Raw genomic sequence first — 19,034 nt, forward strand, 5'->3', positions numbered from 1 at the left:
CCCAGAAGAGGTACATGCTAGCAATGGAATCAGGAAATGCTTGACATGTGAAGACGAAGAGTGATCTTGTATCGTCATCCAGCTGAGAAGCCCTGCAAATGTATAGGCAATTCTCAAACAAATCTTAATGGAAATATTTATATAAAATAAACCTGAAATGTAAGTGGAAACCCGGTGTCCTGTTTGTGATTGTAAAAATTCTTGACATCTCTTTCTTTTTTTTTTTTTTTGAGACGGAGTCTCGCTCTGTCACCCAAGCTGGAGTGCACTGGCCAGATCTCAGCTCACTGCAAGCTCCGCCTCCTGGGTTCACGCCATTCTCCTGCCTCAGCCTCCCGAGTAGCTGGGACTACAGGCGCCCGCCACCTCGCCCGGCTAGTTTTTTGTATTTTTTTTTAGTAGAGACGGGGTTTCACCGTGTTAGCCAGGATGGTCTCGATCTCCTGACCTTGTGATCCGCCCGCCTCGGCCTCCCAAAGTGCTGGGATTACAGGCTTGAGCCACCGCGCCCGGACATCTCTTTCTTTTTCTCTTTACCTGTTTTAAAAATATTTTCATCACCTTTTATGAGTTTTACTAAAGTCTCTCTATGTATTAACATTTTCCAGTCAGCTATTTAAACTCTTTGTAGTTTTACTCAGTGGGGGAAGAGAAACACAAATCCACTCAAATAATCCCAGGAAAATAGAAGCTTTTTAGAGTTTTGGTTTGGCTACATTTAGATCCAAGTAACTGTAGCTTACTCAAACACAGTGCTGCAGTTGGCAGTGATTCAGTGGCTCAAGTTTGTCGTGGCTGCTCGAGGAATCTGAAATTGCTTTTTCCTCTTTCCTGATCACAAGATCACACCTGCATCTCAAGCCACTACACCTACACCCCAGATGGAAGGAAGAAAAAATGCAGAAAGGTGCATACCCACTATGTATGCCTACCTGTGGAGGGGTTTTCCTGGAGGGCTCAGTGAAAAACTTTCACTAAAGCCTCATTGATGGGAACTATGTCACATGGTCATCTCTCTCTGCAAGGGAGCAAAGGGAATGTAATTTTTTGTCTGGCTTTGTTGCCATTCAAATAAAAAATTATGTTTTTGTTAGTAACAAGGAATAGCCAAATACCTCCCAGTCTGCCAGCAGCCTGGCCACAGATTTGCTGCAGGAAATCCCACAGAGCTGGGGCAGAGGGCTGCCAAAGCCCGCCTCTCCCAGATACCCCAGATTCCTCCTCTCAGGGCTCCTGTGGTTCTCCCTTACCATTTCTCTGCTTTCTAGGTTTTCCTCCTGTTTCCAACCTCCTCGTTTCAGCTTGTGGTGGCTACCTCAGGCTTCAGAGTTCCTCTTGGCCTCCCAACTCCACTCTCACCAAGAACTAGGCCTGTGTGTGTGTTTCTTAACTGCAAATCTGGGGCTGAGAAGCCTGATTATCAGTGCAGTTCAAATCTTAGGACAGACTGAGTGAGTCCCGGTTCTGAGCAAGCCTATAGTCCTTGAGCTGCTCTTTGGTTAGTAGCCAAGGGGCACTGAGCGGAACATGGTCATTTAATCCAGCTGGAAATGTGAGTTTGCAAAATCCTTCAGAACAGAATAAGGATAGCAGAAATGACTGGCACCCGTGGTATTTAAACACAAGCTAAATGCACCTTGGTGATGATTTAACAGAAAGAAATCTTTAAAGGGTCAAAAATCTTCTCTCTCCTAACTTTTTCTCATGAACTAGAAAAAGTGAGATCTCATGTTAGATCCAGTTGTCTGTTTGATCATAGGTCACAGAATGTGTAGCTCTGCAGTTCAGTGCTATCAAAAGACTGAATATAAAGTGGCACGAAGAGCTGCTCTGCTAGGACCTCCATGTTCTCAAAACACCGAAAGAACGGCATTTCTAATGAAATAGTATGTGCTCTGACCAATGTTATAATCAGGATTCAATTTTTTCAAGTTCACCAAGCTATTCATTTTATGAAAGAAGTGACTTTTGTGGAGAACCGGCATATTCTCTGACAAGGCTATTACTATCCATATTTGGATCGTGACATTGTGTGAGAGGAGACTATATTTAGGACATTTATAGATGAGCTATCACTGAAGGAAAGATCCCATCAACTCTTCCCCTCACTCCTAGATTTACTGGGAGAAGATCAATGTTTCAACATTTTGTTTTCTTAAAAATTATATCAGTGACATTTTAACCAAAGGGGTCAATAAATTTATTACATTTTAGAAAAAAATCTCTTTAAGAAAAACACCACATCACTGAAAGGTAAATTGTATAGCAAATAGTACAAGGAGTCCCAATGGGGAATTTGACACATATTGAGGATCTATTAGTGTTCACTGCAAGGACCTTCTTTGCTAGATAAAAATTCTACAGGGTCTATGTTTTGTTTCCTTCAAAAGCTATAAAAAGAAAATCCTACCAAGATGAAAGACATTCAAAAATATTCTGAAATGAGGTCAAAACATTGAATAAATGATATTACTATTAGAAACAGTTGCCATAGACAGGTCTGATATTTGTTCTTTGGTTGGTAGTGGAAATTGACATAACCAAGAACCTAAGAGTGGTTGTGTTAATTGCACACTTTGAGAGTTTTTTTTGGAATACAACACAAACATTTCTACAAAACCAAATTTAATATGCAACACACACTCACCATGTAAACACATCTTTTAAAAAATCTGATAATAATTCCAAGGATCACTTACAGGCTTTCATAAAAGCATTTTATATCAAGAATCTCAATACAGAATGATTTCTATGTCAAAATACATTTACACTGTAAATTGTTTATAGGAAAAAAAAAGACACCAAGGAATGGAGTTTGCTGGCATTGAATTCAATAGCAGCAATTGCTCCTGATATTTTTCCTTCGTTTTCTACTTCAAACATTTCTGACAAAAAATGTTAATCTACCCCTCTACACTTTGTCTGTGGTTTTATTGGCTCTATCGGCCAGTTTAATATATCGAGATGTGATCACCATACGCATTCCCACTGTCAGTAGCTCTCCAACCTGCCCAGAAAACTCACTTTCCGTGGGCTTCCTCCTGCCGAGGCTGACAGCCGCGCTGGGTGCTGAGACATCAGGAATCTTCAAGCCTGTCCCTAACATCTGGTTTGAGACAACATTTTCAGAATTAAACAGCAGTTATCAAATGCAAAACTAGAAAAAAGTCACATAAAAACCACAAGTGAAGATTGATCACACAATTTTATTAGAGTCTTTTGAACAAATGTAATCCTCTGTGAAAAACTCTTGCAAAAGAGACATTGGAGTGTACTATTTTCAACCCTGAGCATTAACACTGCATACCAAGGGGGGGTGGGTCAAGAAGCTGGTTCGATTGAAGCACAAGCACAAGCCACTGATATTCTCTATGTGATCAGGTTTTTACAAAAAAATACATAGTTTTCAATAAATAATGCTTAATTTTACAACTTTGATACAGCAATGTCATACACCGTTTCAACACACTACACTCTGCATGCTAGATAGTCTACGAGAAGACGAAACTTTGCCATGCATTTTCTTTCCCCCCTAGTGCTATCAAACACTTCATCCTCCAGCGCACTGCCTCAGGTAGCTTTACCCTCTCTCTGTTTCACAGCAATAGGTCGTGCGCTGGCATGCAAACTCTAAAAAAGGTCCCCCCCACAAACCACTCAGACTTCTACACAAAAGGGTTTTTCAGCTTTTCTGCTCCCAAACCTGGAGTGGCTAAGAAAGTAAGTTTCATGTGGCCTTGGAAAATACACACTTGTTAACAGTGTCATGCTGAAAACTGCTCTAAAACATCAGGTGGTTCTGTCCTGGTGGCCGTCACGAAGCATTATGGGATGCCATAACCACTAGGAGTCCCAAACCGGAAAAAATAGGCCTCCGTTTTAAAACAGTCAATTCAAAAAAAGGTGTCACAGAACAAATGCAAAAGACTCTTAAACCCACAACATATGTACAAGAGTAAAAGTAGACAAAATGGGAAATTAATGAGAATGGCGTATAACGTTTCTCCCTATGTGATTCAAGGGAGGAGGCATACTGTTTTTGAACAAAAGCTGGATGAAGAAAAATGTGACAGAGGGCCCTTTGTCAATATCTATTTGATCAAAATTCTTTATATGATAAATTACTTCCAGTTGTTCTGCTTTTTTTGGAAGGGGAAATGTAATGTGTCGAAGAAAGTAAGACAAGTATCGTATTAAAGAAATCTCTTCGAGGAGCCTAGAGGAAATCCTATTTTTGATGCCTTTTTAAACTTTTTGTCATATTGCTTTATTTAGTCATTTTCACAGCAGAGAAAATGGAGTCTACGTGACTACATAAAAGAAGTTTGATCAAACAGTGAGACGGGAGCCTCCACATATGCACATCCAGGTTGCTTAAATTCACCAATTGCTCGTTGGAAACCACATCTCAACTCGATCATATTGCTTTTAGTGGTTTGTTTCTCTGTAGAGAAGTTCTCTGTTTGCAACTGCAGGCAACTAGAAGTTCCCAAATCATTTAAAACAGTCCTATCTGTGCACTGGCAGAGGTGCTAGATCTTGTATGAATATCTCTACCCAATAAAGTTATTACTTTTATACACGGAACATTATGAACTTGTGTCTCCCTTTGTAAGCCATTTTATACTTTCTGCACTTTTGTGCTTTTATTGAGTATAAAAATAGGTCTCCTTTAAAATTCTGTTTATTTTAAGTTCACTAAAAAACTACTTGTTTGTGAAATTCTCTTATAAACTCACTGCATCCACATGGAACAGATAAAACTAATTAGGCAGCTAATGGATATAGGTAGTGTTAAATAAATACAATAAAAAAAATGAAGATATGGTAGGAATCAAGGGGAAAAAAAAGCCAGCAGTAAGTAAAATGGAAGAGAGCTCAGTTTCATAAATTTCGTTTCATCTTTATTGTGGTTGAAAACGTAGGCTCCACAGGAAGGGGCAAAAAACAAAACTGAACAAAAAAATCCTGAGTTGTTATCAAAGAGCAGAATTTTCCAGATCATCAAATAAAAGGGGATGTTATAGAATAAATCAAATAGAATGAACAGTGAGAAAGAACCAATAATAAAAATAAGCCAAATCTCAGAAAAGTATGTCAAGAGTTACATGGAGACGGTTACTTTGGGAACTTGTAAATTCCTGTGTTAGGATAGGTAAGGCTCATTCTTGTTATCCTCACAGGCTTAGGCTATACAAAGGGTATTTGCAACTGACATTCCTAATGGAAATTTTATAAAATTTGGCCCTTAGAATAACTGAGAAATATCCTGAAAAAATCTTCCCTGAAACTGTAATAAAGAAAGTTTCCTATCTACTGATAAAATTGACAACTCAGTAAACTATTTTCGCTGGTCTTCCTACATAAGAAAAAAGCACAAATATATTTGCCTCAGAAATCTGTTAAAAGCAGGGAACCACACAGTAAAAGAGTATAAAGATTCTATAAATGGGAGAGTCCAAGAAAACCTCTCTCAAAGTGTCCACAAGGATACATATGCCCATTAGAAGAAAAGTAAGAATATACATATTATTAATCATATCAGAGAATAAGAAAGTTAAGATTGATATAATATATTTATATTGAATGACTACTTTAAAATAGAGCAACTTATTTGCCTTATTTCTCAAATTCCTTGGGCAAAAGTCACTTAAATTCTGAAGTAAAAACAAATGTAAATTTCTTGTACTGTGCTAGTATCAGATGATTATGATTTCAACTCCCAGAGAAGAGAAAAATAAGTCTTGTCTTTTGAGTCTTTTTCTTTCAAGAAAAAAACAACTAAATCACCCTGACTGCTACATTTATGCATATTTAAATCCCTTCCCCTTAATTAACATTAAAAAGAAACATCTCTGCCCAAAAGAGTTGTAATGATTTCTTTCTCTAGCTAAAGGATAATCATTCTACAAATAATTTGCCCAGTGTCTGTAGTCATTCATAACATACATAATATTTGCAAAGCACAGTTTAAGTACACTGCCTTTTATTAGCATTTTTTTTTAAATAAAAGGGATGCATATCAGAGTGTAAGAACTGGAAATTACTTCCACAGTTTAAAGAATTAATAAGAGAATGCTGGTTCAATTTCTTAAAGATGGAAAGCTTACCAAAATGCCATCAGAGTCTGTGAACTACTTATAATAAACAGCAGGATCCCCACTGGCTAGGCTGCCGTGCACACAGCGCCCACCCCCCACCCCCAGGTTACCATTTTAAGATATTCTGTCAATGCTTAGTTAAAAATAAGACTTACTTAAGAGACCAACAACAACAACAAAAAAATCAATTAAACTTTTATTGAAGACTATCCAGTGGCAAGAATACCTTGTATATTATATTATGTTTTAGACATTCAAAAAAGAATTCATTAAGATGATTCTCACAATGCACTCATCAAAACAGCCTTAAATATTGTTAAAAAGCGCATTGAAGCGCCTGTCCTGAGTTCTAACAGGTTTTAAATTTAGGTTGCCAACCAATTACTTTTATTTTTCTATCAAGTTAGGCCACATGGCTTTAAAAAAAAAAAATCTTGACTATCTCTTCCCATTCTGAGGCCAAATTATTACTTTACTAATTTACTTAAGTTTCCACTTCACCACAGAAGATGTCCAAGATTCATCTATGATTAAAACATAAAATACATGCCAAGTTTTCAGGTTTTCAAAATACATAGATCAGCCTATCAATGGGTTTACGTTGTCAACAAGTTTCGGAACTGCAGCAGAGGGCTGCCACATAAAATCACCAGCACGGAGCAAGTGTCAATTGTAAACCGCTGGTTTAATTATTCGTGGCTAAAATAAATGTACCACCAATGGCTGCATTAGTCTACATGTTGAGGGGGTGAGGGGTAAGGTAAACAACTCCAGAAATCCAGTTCTATACTGAGAACCTGGTTAACGCCATCAGCCCCTTCTTTTCCCAAGTGTACTACTGAAATCTGATGGTTTATCGAAAGGAAAAAGCCACAGAAAAGAAACCTGTCCATCTGCAGCAAAAGCTTGCTGGCTTCGCATCCCAGGGGTGGGGGCTGGGGAGGAGGCTCGCCCAGAGCGGGAGGCTGCGGGGCGGGTGAGAGGCCCGAGTTCGCAGTCGCGGGGCCGGGGGTGAGGTGGTGGTAAGATCTAGTAAGGCAAAAGCAAGCGGGAGGGGGAGGAGGGAAGGGCGCTCGGGCCCCTTTGGCCTAGCAGCTGCAGTTACTGTGCGGACGCTTCCATTCGGTCTCGCCAAATCTCAGTAAAAATGGAAGGCCAGACCTCGGTCAATCATTTCAGTAGGTGAAAGAGTCGTGGTGATTTTGCAGCGAGTTTCAATTAGCCACTGCAAACCTCCTCCGCTGCAGGCGCCGCAGCTCAAGAGGCTGAACTCCGGGGCTGGCACGCTGGGCCCCGAGCAGCCTCCCAGCCTCCCTCCTCCCAGCCCCAGCGGAAAGAGGCGGAGGAGGCTCAGAAGGGGGGCGGGAGCCCGGGGCGCGCGTGCCCGGCCGCGATCGCCTGCCCTGGCCTGCCGCGAGGGCTTGGGGACACAGGCCGGTCAGGAAAAATGGTGGGGAGCGAGGGGGTGTGGACAGGCAAAAGGCGCTCAGCGAGCAGGGAGAGCCAGCGGGATGGGTCGCGCCCTCGCCGCCGCCCGAGCCCCCAAGAGGCTCCTGGAGAACAATCAAGATGGGGATCCACCTTTGTTGTGGCGGCCCCCGGGGAGCTGATTCCGGGGCAGCCCCTGAGCCGGCGCGCGGGGAGGGCGTGGTGAGGGCCCGGGGTGCGCGGGTGCGGCGGCCGCCTGCTTCCCGGGTTTGCTTTCTTCCTCTCACCCCGCAGCCCCGAGGCTTCCCTCCCCGGCCCGCGGGCCCGGGACGCCAGCGCTGGTATCTCCACGCCCCTCCAGGGCCCGCGGCGGGGCGCGCCCAGGAGCACGCGGTGGCGAGGCAAGAAGAGCCAGGCACCGGGACGCAGAGCGGCAGGGCTCTGCCTTTTGCGTCCCGGGCGACCGCCCAGGCGCCCTCTGCCACCTCCTGCTCCCCACGCCCTCACCAGTGGTTCGGCCCTCCCCGGCACCCCGGAGGCCGCGACTCGGATGGCACAGAGGCCGTGCCATGTTGCTCGGGGTGCCCTCGGCCAGCCTGCCGCGTCCTCCCCCAACTCCCACCTCCCTCCCGCTCCCAGCCTGGGTCCCGCCGCGCCCCGCGCTCCCTGCCTCCCCGCACCGTCCTTCTTCCCTCCGACAGCTCCACGGCCCCGGGGACAGAAGGAAACAGACACCGACCACTTCTCTTCCCCTTCCCCCTTCACCGCTAGAGGTCAAAAACTGCGCCGCGTTCTCCGCCAACAACCAGCTCTGAGCACACGCGAAGATGCAGCGTTAAAAATAAAGAACAGAAAAAATTCAAATCTGGAAACGGCTGTCCCCACCCTTTGAGAGGCGGGGATAGAAGTGCCCCGAGCGCTCGCTGCCCAGGGCGGCTGTCACCGCGAGGTTCAGCGGGGACGCGGCCCGCCGCAGAGAACACACAAGCCCCAGCTAACAGGACCCCGACCAAGCGAGCTGGCTATCCAGGCCCCTCCGTCCGCCCCTCCCCGGCCAGCTCTCGAGCCTCCGCGCTGCCCGCCCGCCAGGGTGGGTGGGGAGAAGAGGCAGGGAGTGGAGGAGGTGAGAAAGGAAATGGGGAGCTGGAGATGGAAAGGGAGGGCAGAGAGAAAGAACACCCTTCCCCTGTCTTTCACAACCAGCGGAAGAGGTAAAAGAAATCAGCCTGCCAATTGAACACTTTTCAGCCTAACCCCCTAAATGTAGAATTCTCTCCGGCCACCTCCCCCCTCCGCGCACACAACAGCCTCACCACCGAATGCTCTGCGACAACGGGACCTCCACTTTGACTTCCATAGAGACTATTGGCGATGCGAGTTTCTATCAGTTCCAGCTGATTTATTAAAATTGTCAAGATACAGACTTCCAGCACAAAAAAAAAAAAAAAAAAAAAAACAGGCAATGATGTCGACAGTGCATTGAGTCTGCTTTGCCACCATTTGCTACAAAATATGCAGATGGTCTGTACTTTATTTAGATTATATTGCACAAAATGAGAAACTTTTTAAACTATGTGCCTTTTTTTTCTTTTTTGCTAAAAATCGAGAATCCAGTTTCAAACCTTCCATCTGGGGCCCCATCCACATCACAGCGTATGAGATACATAAAGTCCTACTATAGTACAGTACATATACAATCTTTAAACTAAGATAACAGCTCTGAGGTCTATATCACCATTTTCAATAAATCTTTACCTACAAATATTGAACAAATCTCTACTATAGCTGTACAAAAAAAAGTTTGCTTTTTTTTTTTTAAACCACAAGGCCTTTAGATGCAAGGATTATTTTAAAATTTTAATCCTTTTTAAACCAGGACATAACGTACCAACATACTTGCATGCTAAAAAACAGAGGAAAAAAAAGAAATCAAAAGGGAAGAAGTGCCTGAAAGTCTTACTGAAAAAACACAGCAAGAATGTTCCCTTTTCACTGTACAAAAATACGCCTGAAAATATATTAATTTTTAAAAAAGACTGAGGTCTGTTATGTATCAAAAATGTTTCAATACCTTTTGTACTGAGGTCTAGGCTGTCTGGTATTCAATCAAGGAGGTATAAGGGAACAAGTTACAAAAAAAAAGTTGGCAAGTAGAAATCACATTTGTAAAACCATAAACAATTTGATCTGAAAAGTAAACTCTGATCTTAAGTCAGTTCACAGTTTTTTTTTTTTTTGTAAGCGTTTGTACAGTCTGCATTTTTTCAAGCTCCCTGCAGTTTTGTTAAGAATCGGATGCATAGAAGACATCAGTTTTCTCCCTCCAAAAAAAAAAAAAAAAATTAAATTAACAAAAGTTGCAATGGTCCCTTTTTTTGTTGTTGTTAAAAAAAAATCACCAGTTCCTTAAGTTCTCTTAAGAAAAAAAAAAAAAAAATCTCCACCAACTCCCTAGAGTAACAGTTGTGCTGCCAAAAGGGTCCTCTGCAGACGTCTTCCAGACTTCAAAGACCGACAAGCTTCAAACAGCGCCTTCCGGAGCGGGTCCTACCTCCCCTCCCCCGCCCCGCCCCCTCTGCCTTTGTTGTAATCACGAATTTCAGGAAAAAGAAATAGTAATTACAAAAACACATTTTTTGGGAAAAAAATCACAACTCCAGACTAGGTATGCAACTACCTTGAGACACGATAAAGGAAGGGAGGGGGGAACAAATAAAGGACAGGAAAAATGTTTAAAAACTACTCATTTCACTTTAACTCCACCAAAATTTTCATCATGTTTTCCAATTTCTTTGCGTCACGACATCTTATCAATATCATCAGCATCTTCTTCTCTCCCCTCCACCCTACCACCGCCACCATCAACACCACCATCATCATCATCATCATCATCATCATCACCACTACAACTTCCTCCCAAGGAACCCAGCTCTGCACCCGCCGAGAGAAAGAGCGAGCAGCGGGCGCCCCTTTCAATACGTGAACACCAGGTCGGAGAAGTTCGCCTCCAGCCAGTCCCCCGCGATCATCTCGCTCAGCTCCGGCGTGCAGTAGTCGGGGAACTCGAAGTGGGAGCCTAGGCTGCCCTCGCTGAACGAATCCAAATCCTTATCCACCAGCGACAGGGACAGGTTCCCGGCCGCCGCGCCGCCCCCCAGCTGCTGCTCGCTGGCGCTGTGCGCGCTTTGGGAGAAATTCAAGCTCAGGTCGAACATCAGGTCGTCGGCGTCCTCGCCGCTGCTACCGCTGCTGCTGCCGCTGCTGCTGGACGAGGAGGTGGACACGGAGCGCGAGGACCCAGGCGACAGCGCGGGCTGCGCGAGCGGCGGCGGGTGCTGCTTGGTGATGTTCTTGAAGCTGTAGTAGAGGCGGCTGCCGCCCCCGGCGCCCGAGGTCGCGCCGGCCCGCACCTCGTCGTAGAGGCTTGCGCCCTCGGGGGACTCCGCGGAGCTGCTCAGCGTGGGGCTGGCGGGCACTTTGGCGACGTTGTAGCGTCTCAGCAGCTGCGACGGCTGCTGCCCCGGCGGCTGCAGGAGCTGCTGGTGCGGCGGTTCCTCGTCCTCCTCGTCCGGCTCCTGCTTGATCTGCAGCTGCAGCTCGTCGTCGTCGTCGTCGTCGTCGTCGTCCTCATCCAGAAACACGCACTTGACCGTCTTGCCCCCGCCGCCGCCGCCCGCGCCGCTCACGCGCAGGCTGCCCAGCACGTAGTCGTCGCCCGCGCCCCCGTAGTCCCCGGCTTGGGCCGCCTTGCCCGCGCCGGCCTTGGCGCCGGCGGCCGCTGGGGCCTTGAGCTTTCCGCATTTCTTGCTGGAGCCCTTGGAGGTCTTGGCACCACCCGCGCCGCCGCTCGCGCTCCCGCCGCCGCCGCCGGCCGCGCTCTTCTCCGGGCTCTGGCTGGCGCTGGGCTTGGCCGAGGGGTCCATTTTGGGCTTTTTCCGGGGCCGGTACTTGTAGTCGGGGTAGTCGGCCATGTGCTTGAGTCGCAGCCGCTCCGCCTCCCGGATGAACGGGATCTTCTCGCTGTCCTTCAGCATTTTCCAGCGCTTGCCCAGCCTCTTGGAGATCTCGGCGTTGTGCATGTCTGGAGACTGCTCCATGATCTTCCTGCGTTCGATCTTGGACCACACCATGAAAGCGTTCATCGGCCGCTTGATGTGGCCCGACGCCGTCTTGCACCAGTCTGGGTCGCTCTCGTCCAGGGCCACCGGGCTGCAAGCCATGAATTCGCCCTCCTCCGTGTCCAGCGCCTCCCGGGGCAGGTTGCTCTCCGCTTCCAAGCTCTCCGCCTGCTGCACCATGATCCGCTGCGGGGCTGGACGCTCCAACCCGGGCCACTGGGTCTCGTGCGGAGGTCCCCCTCCCCCTCCCACCCCTCCACCTTCCTGGGCAAGTTGCAAAGTCCTCGGCACCCCGCTTTCTCGGCTCCCCCCCTCCCCCCCGCCCCCCCTTCCAGGCTGCACACAGCGGCTGCGGTGGCTTCGGCGGCGACGGCCGCCGGCGCGCTGGGAGCTGCGGTCGCGACAGGAGAGGCGGTGGCGACGGCGGTCGAGGCAGCCCGGGACCCCTCTCTCCGGCTCGTGGCTCCCACCGCAAGAGCCGGACCCCGAGCTCACCCAGGCGCGCGCGCTCCTTCTGCAAAAAGTTGAGGTCTCTCTCTCAACTAGTTATCACGGTGTCATATGGGTGACATCACTCCCCCGGCTAGCCAATGGCTGGGGGCCGGCTCCGCCCATCTCCCTTTATTAACTCGGAGGCCCCGCCCCTCCACCCCTCCCTCCGGGCTGCTTTTGCAAAGATGGGGGTGGGGGGGAGAGGAGGTATGTCTAGAAATATGTTATTTTTAAAAAATCCGCGTGTGTGCACAGATGCGCCTCTCCCCGGGATGCTCGGAAGCGGCGCGCGGCACCACGGGGAGCGGGCGGCCAAGGGCGAACCGGGCTGGGCCGGGCGCCGGCGCGAACCGAGGACCGGGTCCCGGGAGAGGCCCCGCGCACCTTTGTGCCCAGTCCCCGGAGGCCCGACGGCGACAGCGGACGGCGCGCGCTCACTCCCCTTGTGCACACACTCGGGTACGCGCCCAGCCTGAGACTGCGGCCTCTGCCCGGCTCGGAGTCCGCCGCGCCCGGCCTGCCCCGGGGTGGGCGCAGCTGCTCACCGGCGTGTCCCCCGCGGGGCTCGGCCGCTCCCCGGCGTCCCGGCCCCGAGCCCGCCCGGTAGCCCCGCGGCGGCCCTGGCCGACGGAAGGTGGCGCTTGAAGACAACAACCTTCCCGGCACGTGGGTTCTGCTCTCCTTTTCCTTTTCTCCCTTTTTGTAAGGCAAAGAAATCAATTTAAAAGCTCGAGAGGCGGTGAGCTCCCTCCCCCGTTTGCATTTTTCTGTTTTGTCCTTTTTCTCCGTCTGTTTTCCCTCCTCGGTGGTGTTTGGGGACGCGGCTGTGCGGGTTGGGTTGCGCCGCGCCCCCGCGAGCCCCGCCCCGGGCGGGGGCCGGAGTAACGGTCTGCGGGGCCCTCGGGTTCAAGCTGGCCACTCCCAGGGCTGGCTCCGGAGCGGGGTCTGGGTCCCGCAGGCTCCAGCACGCCCGCGCCCCGCCCGGCGTCCCCGCGAGGGGCCCGGCGCCCTCCTTCCCTTCTCCCTCTGCTCCCCGCTCCTCCTCTCCCCGCCCCCTCCTCCCCTCCTCTCCCCGCCCCTCCGCCGCTCCTTTCTCCTTCCCAGGCCTCCTCTTCCTCTTTGTCCTTCCCCCATCCTCGGTCGCCAGCTCTTCTCCGGCAGTCTCGTCCTGAAATCCTGCGAGTGTGAGCTAGAAGCCTTCTGGGTCACTCATAAACCAAAGAGAAAAATAAGGTGCACTCGAGTTTCCAGTCTAAATATTTCCCCTGGAGGTGGAAAGGTGCGCTGGCGGCCGGGGAGCCGCGACCGGGCGCGCGCTGGGCCCCACAGAGCAGCCGCGCACCCCGGCGATCGCGCCGTGTTCGTCTCCTTTGTGTTTCTTTATTGAGTCCCTGCTACCTCTACAGATATTCTGGGGGCAATTAAAGAACACCACCGCTTCCTAGGTATTGTCTGTCGCCATCCTCGCCTTCTCCACACCCCCCAGCGCTGGGTATCTGGGAACTTTGAGCAGTTCTTAAGACACTGCCCGGATCCCTTCACCAGATAGATCAGCCGTGTAGGACTGGGAAAACTATCCAAATCTGCTTCCTTTCAGGTGCCCTCCTGCAAATAATACTACATTCCTTAAGTATTGGATCTTCTCTGAGGACTCTAATATCATAAAATAATACCATCTTTTCATTATTTGAAAAAATTACCGCCATCGCGATAACCCATTCCCGCCCCCGTCACCCACTTCCCCTACTCATCCTAAAGAAAAACACTGCATTCAGTACTTGGAATATTCAGACCAATTTAAATCTTGGTAATGCTGGCAATTTTTTTCAGGGCCATAGGAACCAAAAGAATTTACAGTCATTCATACTGGGTGACTTAAAGTCTGGAGATGTCTAAAATCCAAGGCAGTGTGTGAAAATTCATCTTCACTCCCGCACGGCGAGCACTAGGTCTTGTTTTTCTCTTACCTCACACGTTTTTCAGCTATTGGGAACACCACGGGAGGGAGGGTGGGGTGGAGCACAAGGTGAATCTACACCCACCTCCCCACAACTGCAGGGCAAATCCACTCTGTAAAAGGGATTGAAATGTTTCAGCTCAGCTTCATTATTTGCTTGCAAAGTGTGAGAGCACCTACCATTTTGGCCTCGGAAAGAGAATGCATTTGAAAATCTTTGGCAAATTCCATATTTATTTGCTATCTTTATGCTATAGCAAAAATCATGCTTAGCTTTAAAATGAGAATGATCTGAATATAGTGGGAGTGAAAATAAAAGATTTTATTCTCATAGTGCTGCGATCTTTTTAGAGGAAATAAAAGTTAAAATCTGCTCTTTCGAACAAGAAACGTAATTTCTGTTCAAGGCAACATGAGCCATTTGTTGAAGAAGATAAAGCAAAGATTGGGGTTGCTAAAGCAGGCACTGAAGGCGGTACAGGCGGGTACTACAGCTGAATCCCCCTGTAATGTAGGAGAAGCCAGGCAATTTTCACAAAAGATTAACTAGATTGCTATTTTGTAGCATGGACTCACCCCACATATTTAATGTTGTTAGACGTAGTCGAGCGAGTAATGAAAAAAATAATAATCTGTATACGTTACTTTTTGCTCCCTAAGGGAAAATTTTTAAGTAAGTATAACATTTTTTAAAAATATGGGAACATGTCTGAGAGTATGCATGCTTCTTACAGAAATAATAGTTACTTCTGAAAACAAGTGTTCGCCACATTAACAGTAACCAACTATTTAGAGGAATTTTAGGCTACCAAATAGAAAATATGGCCTTTAATAATGCACCTCTTGAAAATCAAATTTAGTAAAATGGAAATATGTCTACTGTTTTTTTAAACCACTGAATGTATATCATAACTAGGACCATTGGTTATCTTTTTAGAGCCAATATTCACTTCATCGTTGTGTGTCTGTCTGTCTATGTACTTATTTATAAGCAAGATATGTAGTTTGTTTATTAACCATAAACATTGTTGGATGCATAATATTCAGAGTCTTAAGAGTCACATCTGATTAGAGTCACAAATGACTCTATTTTTACTGAGATTTTTGTCTTTTCATAATTCCATCTTTATAAAGAAAACTTCATGTAAAAGGACTATTACATAAAGAGATATTTCATGATATCTCTTAAAATTATAACACAGCCAGAGTAAGAATTGTCCCTTTTTCTTAGGTAAGAAGCATTTTTCTAAGCAAATAATATGCTAAAAATATCACTGGGTAAATATTTGACTTATTTGATTGATTGAACACCATTTTTAGAAGCATTCCAACCACATGCATTCCCCATCTCTGAAATGAAGTTATAAGGTAGGATCCTTTCCTTTTTTCTCGCTTTACCTAGTCTCCTGAAACGAGTTCACTCCTCATTGTTAGCTATATCTATTTATCTCAGCTTCAGCCCTAAATCCCGAATTTGGATCTGGGTATCTTCTGTCTACTGGACATTCCTTCTTAAGTGTTCCTTAGACCTGGTAATTAGTATAGATTGAACAATCCTACCTTGAACACACACACACACACACACACACACACACACAATGAACCAGTGGATGCTGTTACCCTGTTTGGTTCATCAGAACATGCTTCAATAGCTAAAATAATGTTGTTAATCTTTTAACTCATTTATTCTCTGAATTACCCACTAGAGAGTGTGATCCATTAAAGCCAGAGCAGTTGGGCAGTACAGCACAGGGCAGCAGCTTTGAAATTTATTTTGATCGTGACCTATTTTATAAAACACCTTTTTACATCATGACTCGGTGCTCATGCTATACACATATAAAGCAGAAACCAAAGTGTCACAAATCGATATCTCTCTTTTATGTGCAATTCGCACTATTTTTTATTCTATTCTATTCCATTCCATTTCTTTAAATGCTAGTTAAAACCCACTGAATTGCACTATTAATGAGGCACCACTGAAGTTTGAAAAACACTGGCTTAGGTGTTCAGAGTTATGGCTCTGAAGCATTCTGCCTCGGATTGAAAATTCTGGTTCCAATATCTTTTCTTTTTCCCCTGGTGGCTCTCACCATGTAGCACTTGACTTTTAGTTATCAATGCCCAGAGAATTCCACAAAAGTACTGCCTCCAAAATTCATGTCTTTTCAAACTATTCGTATGAGATGTATATTCTGTTTTTTAAATAGACTTTATTTTCTAGAGCAGTTTGAGGTTCACAGCAAACATGAATGGAAAGTACAGAGCCTTCCACATAGTCTCTATCCCCACACATACACAATCACCCCCACTGTCAATATGCCCCACTACAGTGGTACATTTCTTATGATCAGTGCATCCACATTGACACATCATAATCATCCAATGTGCATAGTTCACATTAGGCTCACTCTTGGTGTTGTACATTCTGTGGATTTGGATAAGTGTATAATGGCAGATATCCATCATTATAGTGTCATGCAGATTATTTTCATGGCCCTAATCATCTATGCTCCACCCCACTATTCATCCTTCACCCCTCCCAGCCCTTGGTAACAACTGATTATTTTGCCATGGCAATAGTTTTGCCTTTTCCAGAATGTCAAATATATGGAACCATACAGTATGTAGCTTTTTCAGATTGGCTTCCTTAACTTAACAATATGCATTTTATGTTCTTCCATGTCTTTTTATGGCTTCATAGCTAATTTCTTTTTGGCAATAAATAACATTCTATTGTCTGAATATACCACAGTTTATCCATCCTCCTACAGAAGGACATCATGGCTGCTTCCATGTTTTGGCAATGATGAACAAAATCTGTTATAAGCATCCTTGTGCAGGTTTGTGTGTAGATGTAAGTGTTCAACTTGCTTGGGTAAATACCAAAGAGTGAGACTGCTCTATCGTGTGGTAAGGGGTTGTATAATTTCATAGCAAACTTTCAAACTGTCTTCCCAAGTGACTATGCCAATTTGCATTCCCAACAGCGATGAATGGGAGTTTCTACTGTTCTACATCTATTCCAGAATTTGGTGTCATCACTATTTTAGATTTTAGCCATTCTACTCGGTGTGAAGTGCTATCACATTGTCGTTGTAATTTACATTTCCCTAGTGGCATATGAGATGGACTATCTTTTCAAATGTTTACTTGCCCTCTGTATATCTTCTTTAGTAATATGTATCTTCAGGTTTTCCGCCCATCTTTTCGTCAGGTTTTTCATGTGCTTATTGTGAAGCTTTAAGATTTCTTTGTATATTTTGGGTAACAGTCCTTTCTCAGACATGTCTTTTGCAAATAACTTCCCCTAGTCTGTGGCTTGTTTTCTCATTCTCTTGATAGTGTCTTTTGCACAAGTTATTTAACTTTTCCTGTGACTTCATTTTCCAGTCTGTAAAATAGGATACCAGTAATCATTCCATCATGTGCACGCGCGCACACACTCTCTCTCCCCGCCTCCCCCACGCATGCAGAGACACAGTCCAGGTCCTGCTTGATTTGTTAGAATTGCTATAATGATTAAATACATATGAAGTGCTTAGAACAGTGCTACGCACAATAGGATGTTTACAAATGGAGTCTTTTATTATTTTAATATTTCTTCTTCTGTGCCTGAAAGAGTTCCTGGCATACTGTCACTATTGTGTACACTATTACTGTATGAAGGGATTTTCATATTTGCTCACATACCCCAGTAAGCTCAGGCAATTCTCCCACTCCAGTCACTCCTAAGTTCACTTCCTCCTGCGTGTTTTGACCCTCAGTGTATGTTTCAGCTTTCCTCTATGCTCTACACACTTTTTAGTTATGGTCACCAAACTGATCTCCCTGTTTCCACTCTGCAGACAGACTATTCATTCCAACATGCAACAGGGACCATGGGACTTGCCAACGTCAGGTTTGCTCGGGAGGCCCTTCACCATTAGGACAAAATCCACTTCCCTTTGCAATGCAAACAAGCATGACTCTTCTCTTTCTGCGTCTGTAGTTTCATCTTTGTCACAATTAAGGAAAACACAGAGGATCAGTAGGGCAGGATAGCACAGGGCAGGGGCTTCCAAACTTATTTTGACTATGACCTGACACATGAAATGCATTTTTATATCATGACCCAGCACGCAAATGAATACACACACACACACACAGACATACACACACAGAATATACACATGCAACATTGGAGCTAACTCCAAGAGGGATGTCTGTGGTTTCAGATCACACTGTTTCACATGTTCACACTGTTCCTGTTCACCAGGCATTGGCTAGAACTTCCTATCTTTTACAGTTTAAATAAACCTTATTTTTATTAAAATATATTTATTCAACCATTTTTCAGTGGGAGGAATATGTTCTTAAAAAAGACATTTAACTAGACAATGCAGGGAATTTTTAAATGGAGTTAAATAATTTCCCTCCAAACAGTTATTTTTCTTGTTGAGCAAGCTGCACCATCACCCAGTGTGGCCTGCTGTCTCAGCTGCTGTGGTACTTTCTCAGCTCCAAAAAAGAGTGCGGGGCGCTTCAGGGCCTGGGGTGGGGAGATTGCTCCTGCCCTCTGCCATCTAAATCAAACACAGAGGCAGAGCCTACACCAGTGCTGGAGTGCAAGTCCTAGAGTTGCAGTCTACACATGAAGGGAGAGGAGCCAGTGTCTCCTGGAGACACTGTTTCCTTTGTATCAGCATCTTTGTCTTATACACCAAAGAAGACATGTATGGTTCCAAATGTGTGATTGTAAGTGTGTATGCGTGTGTGTTTGGAAGTGTAATATAAAAAAGAATGGATAGTCAATTTTGAAAGCACAGTTTTAAAATTTGCCAAATCGGATTTCTTCAAAACATGGCTATTATCCTGATTTGTTTGTCTTAATCACTTCTTAGCTAGAGAAAACATCCATGTGAATAGCTATGAATGTGTCATTGTTTCCATTGATAC

General features: G+C 45.7%; 2 protein-coding genes across 2 annotated transcripts; one reads left to right on the forward strand and one right to left on the reverse strand.

The window, feature by feature from the left end:
- Positions 1-3,186: 3,186 nt before the first annotated feature.
- Positions 3,187-12,159, reverse strand: SOX11 (SRY-box transcription factor 11). Its single transcript, XM_033176642.1, has one exon. The coding sequence runs from the start codon at positions 11,825-11,827 to the stop codon at positions 10,502-10,504; it is 1,326 nt and encodes a 441-aa protein (XP_033032533.1). The 5' UTR covers positions 11,828-12,159; the 3' UTR covers positions 3,187-10,501.
- Positions 6,821-8,309, forward strand: LOC117062876 (translation initiation factor IF-2-like). Its single transcript, XM_033176754.1, has 3 exons — positions 6,821-6,849; positions 6,933-7,112; positions 7,535-8,309. The coding sequence occupies exons 1-3, from the start codon at positions 6,821-6,823 to the stop codon at positions 8,298-8,300; spliced, it is 975 nt and encodes a 324-aa protein (XP_033032645.1). The 3' UTR covers positions 8,301-8,309.
- Positions 12,160-19,034: the final 6,875 nt, after the last annotated feature.

The sequence above is a fragment of the Trachypithecus francoisi genome, unplaced genomic scaffold (assembly GCF_009764315.1).
Source record: "Trachypithecus francoisi isolate TF-2019V2 unplaced genomic scaffold, Tfra_2.0 Lachesis_group17, whole genome shotgun sequence".
Lineage (NCBI taxonomy): Eukaryota > Metazoa > Chordata > Mammalia > Primates > Cercopithecidae > Trachypithecus > Trachypithecus francoisi.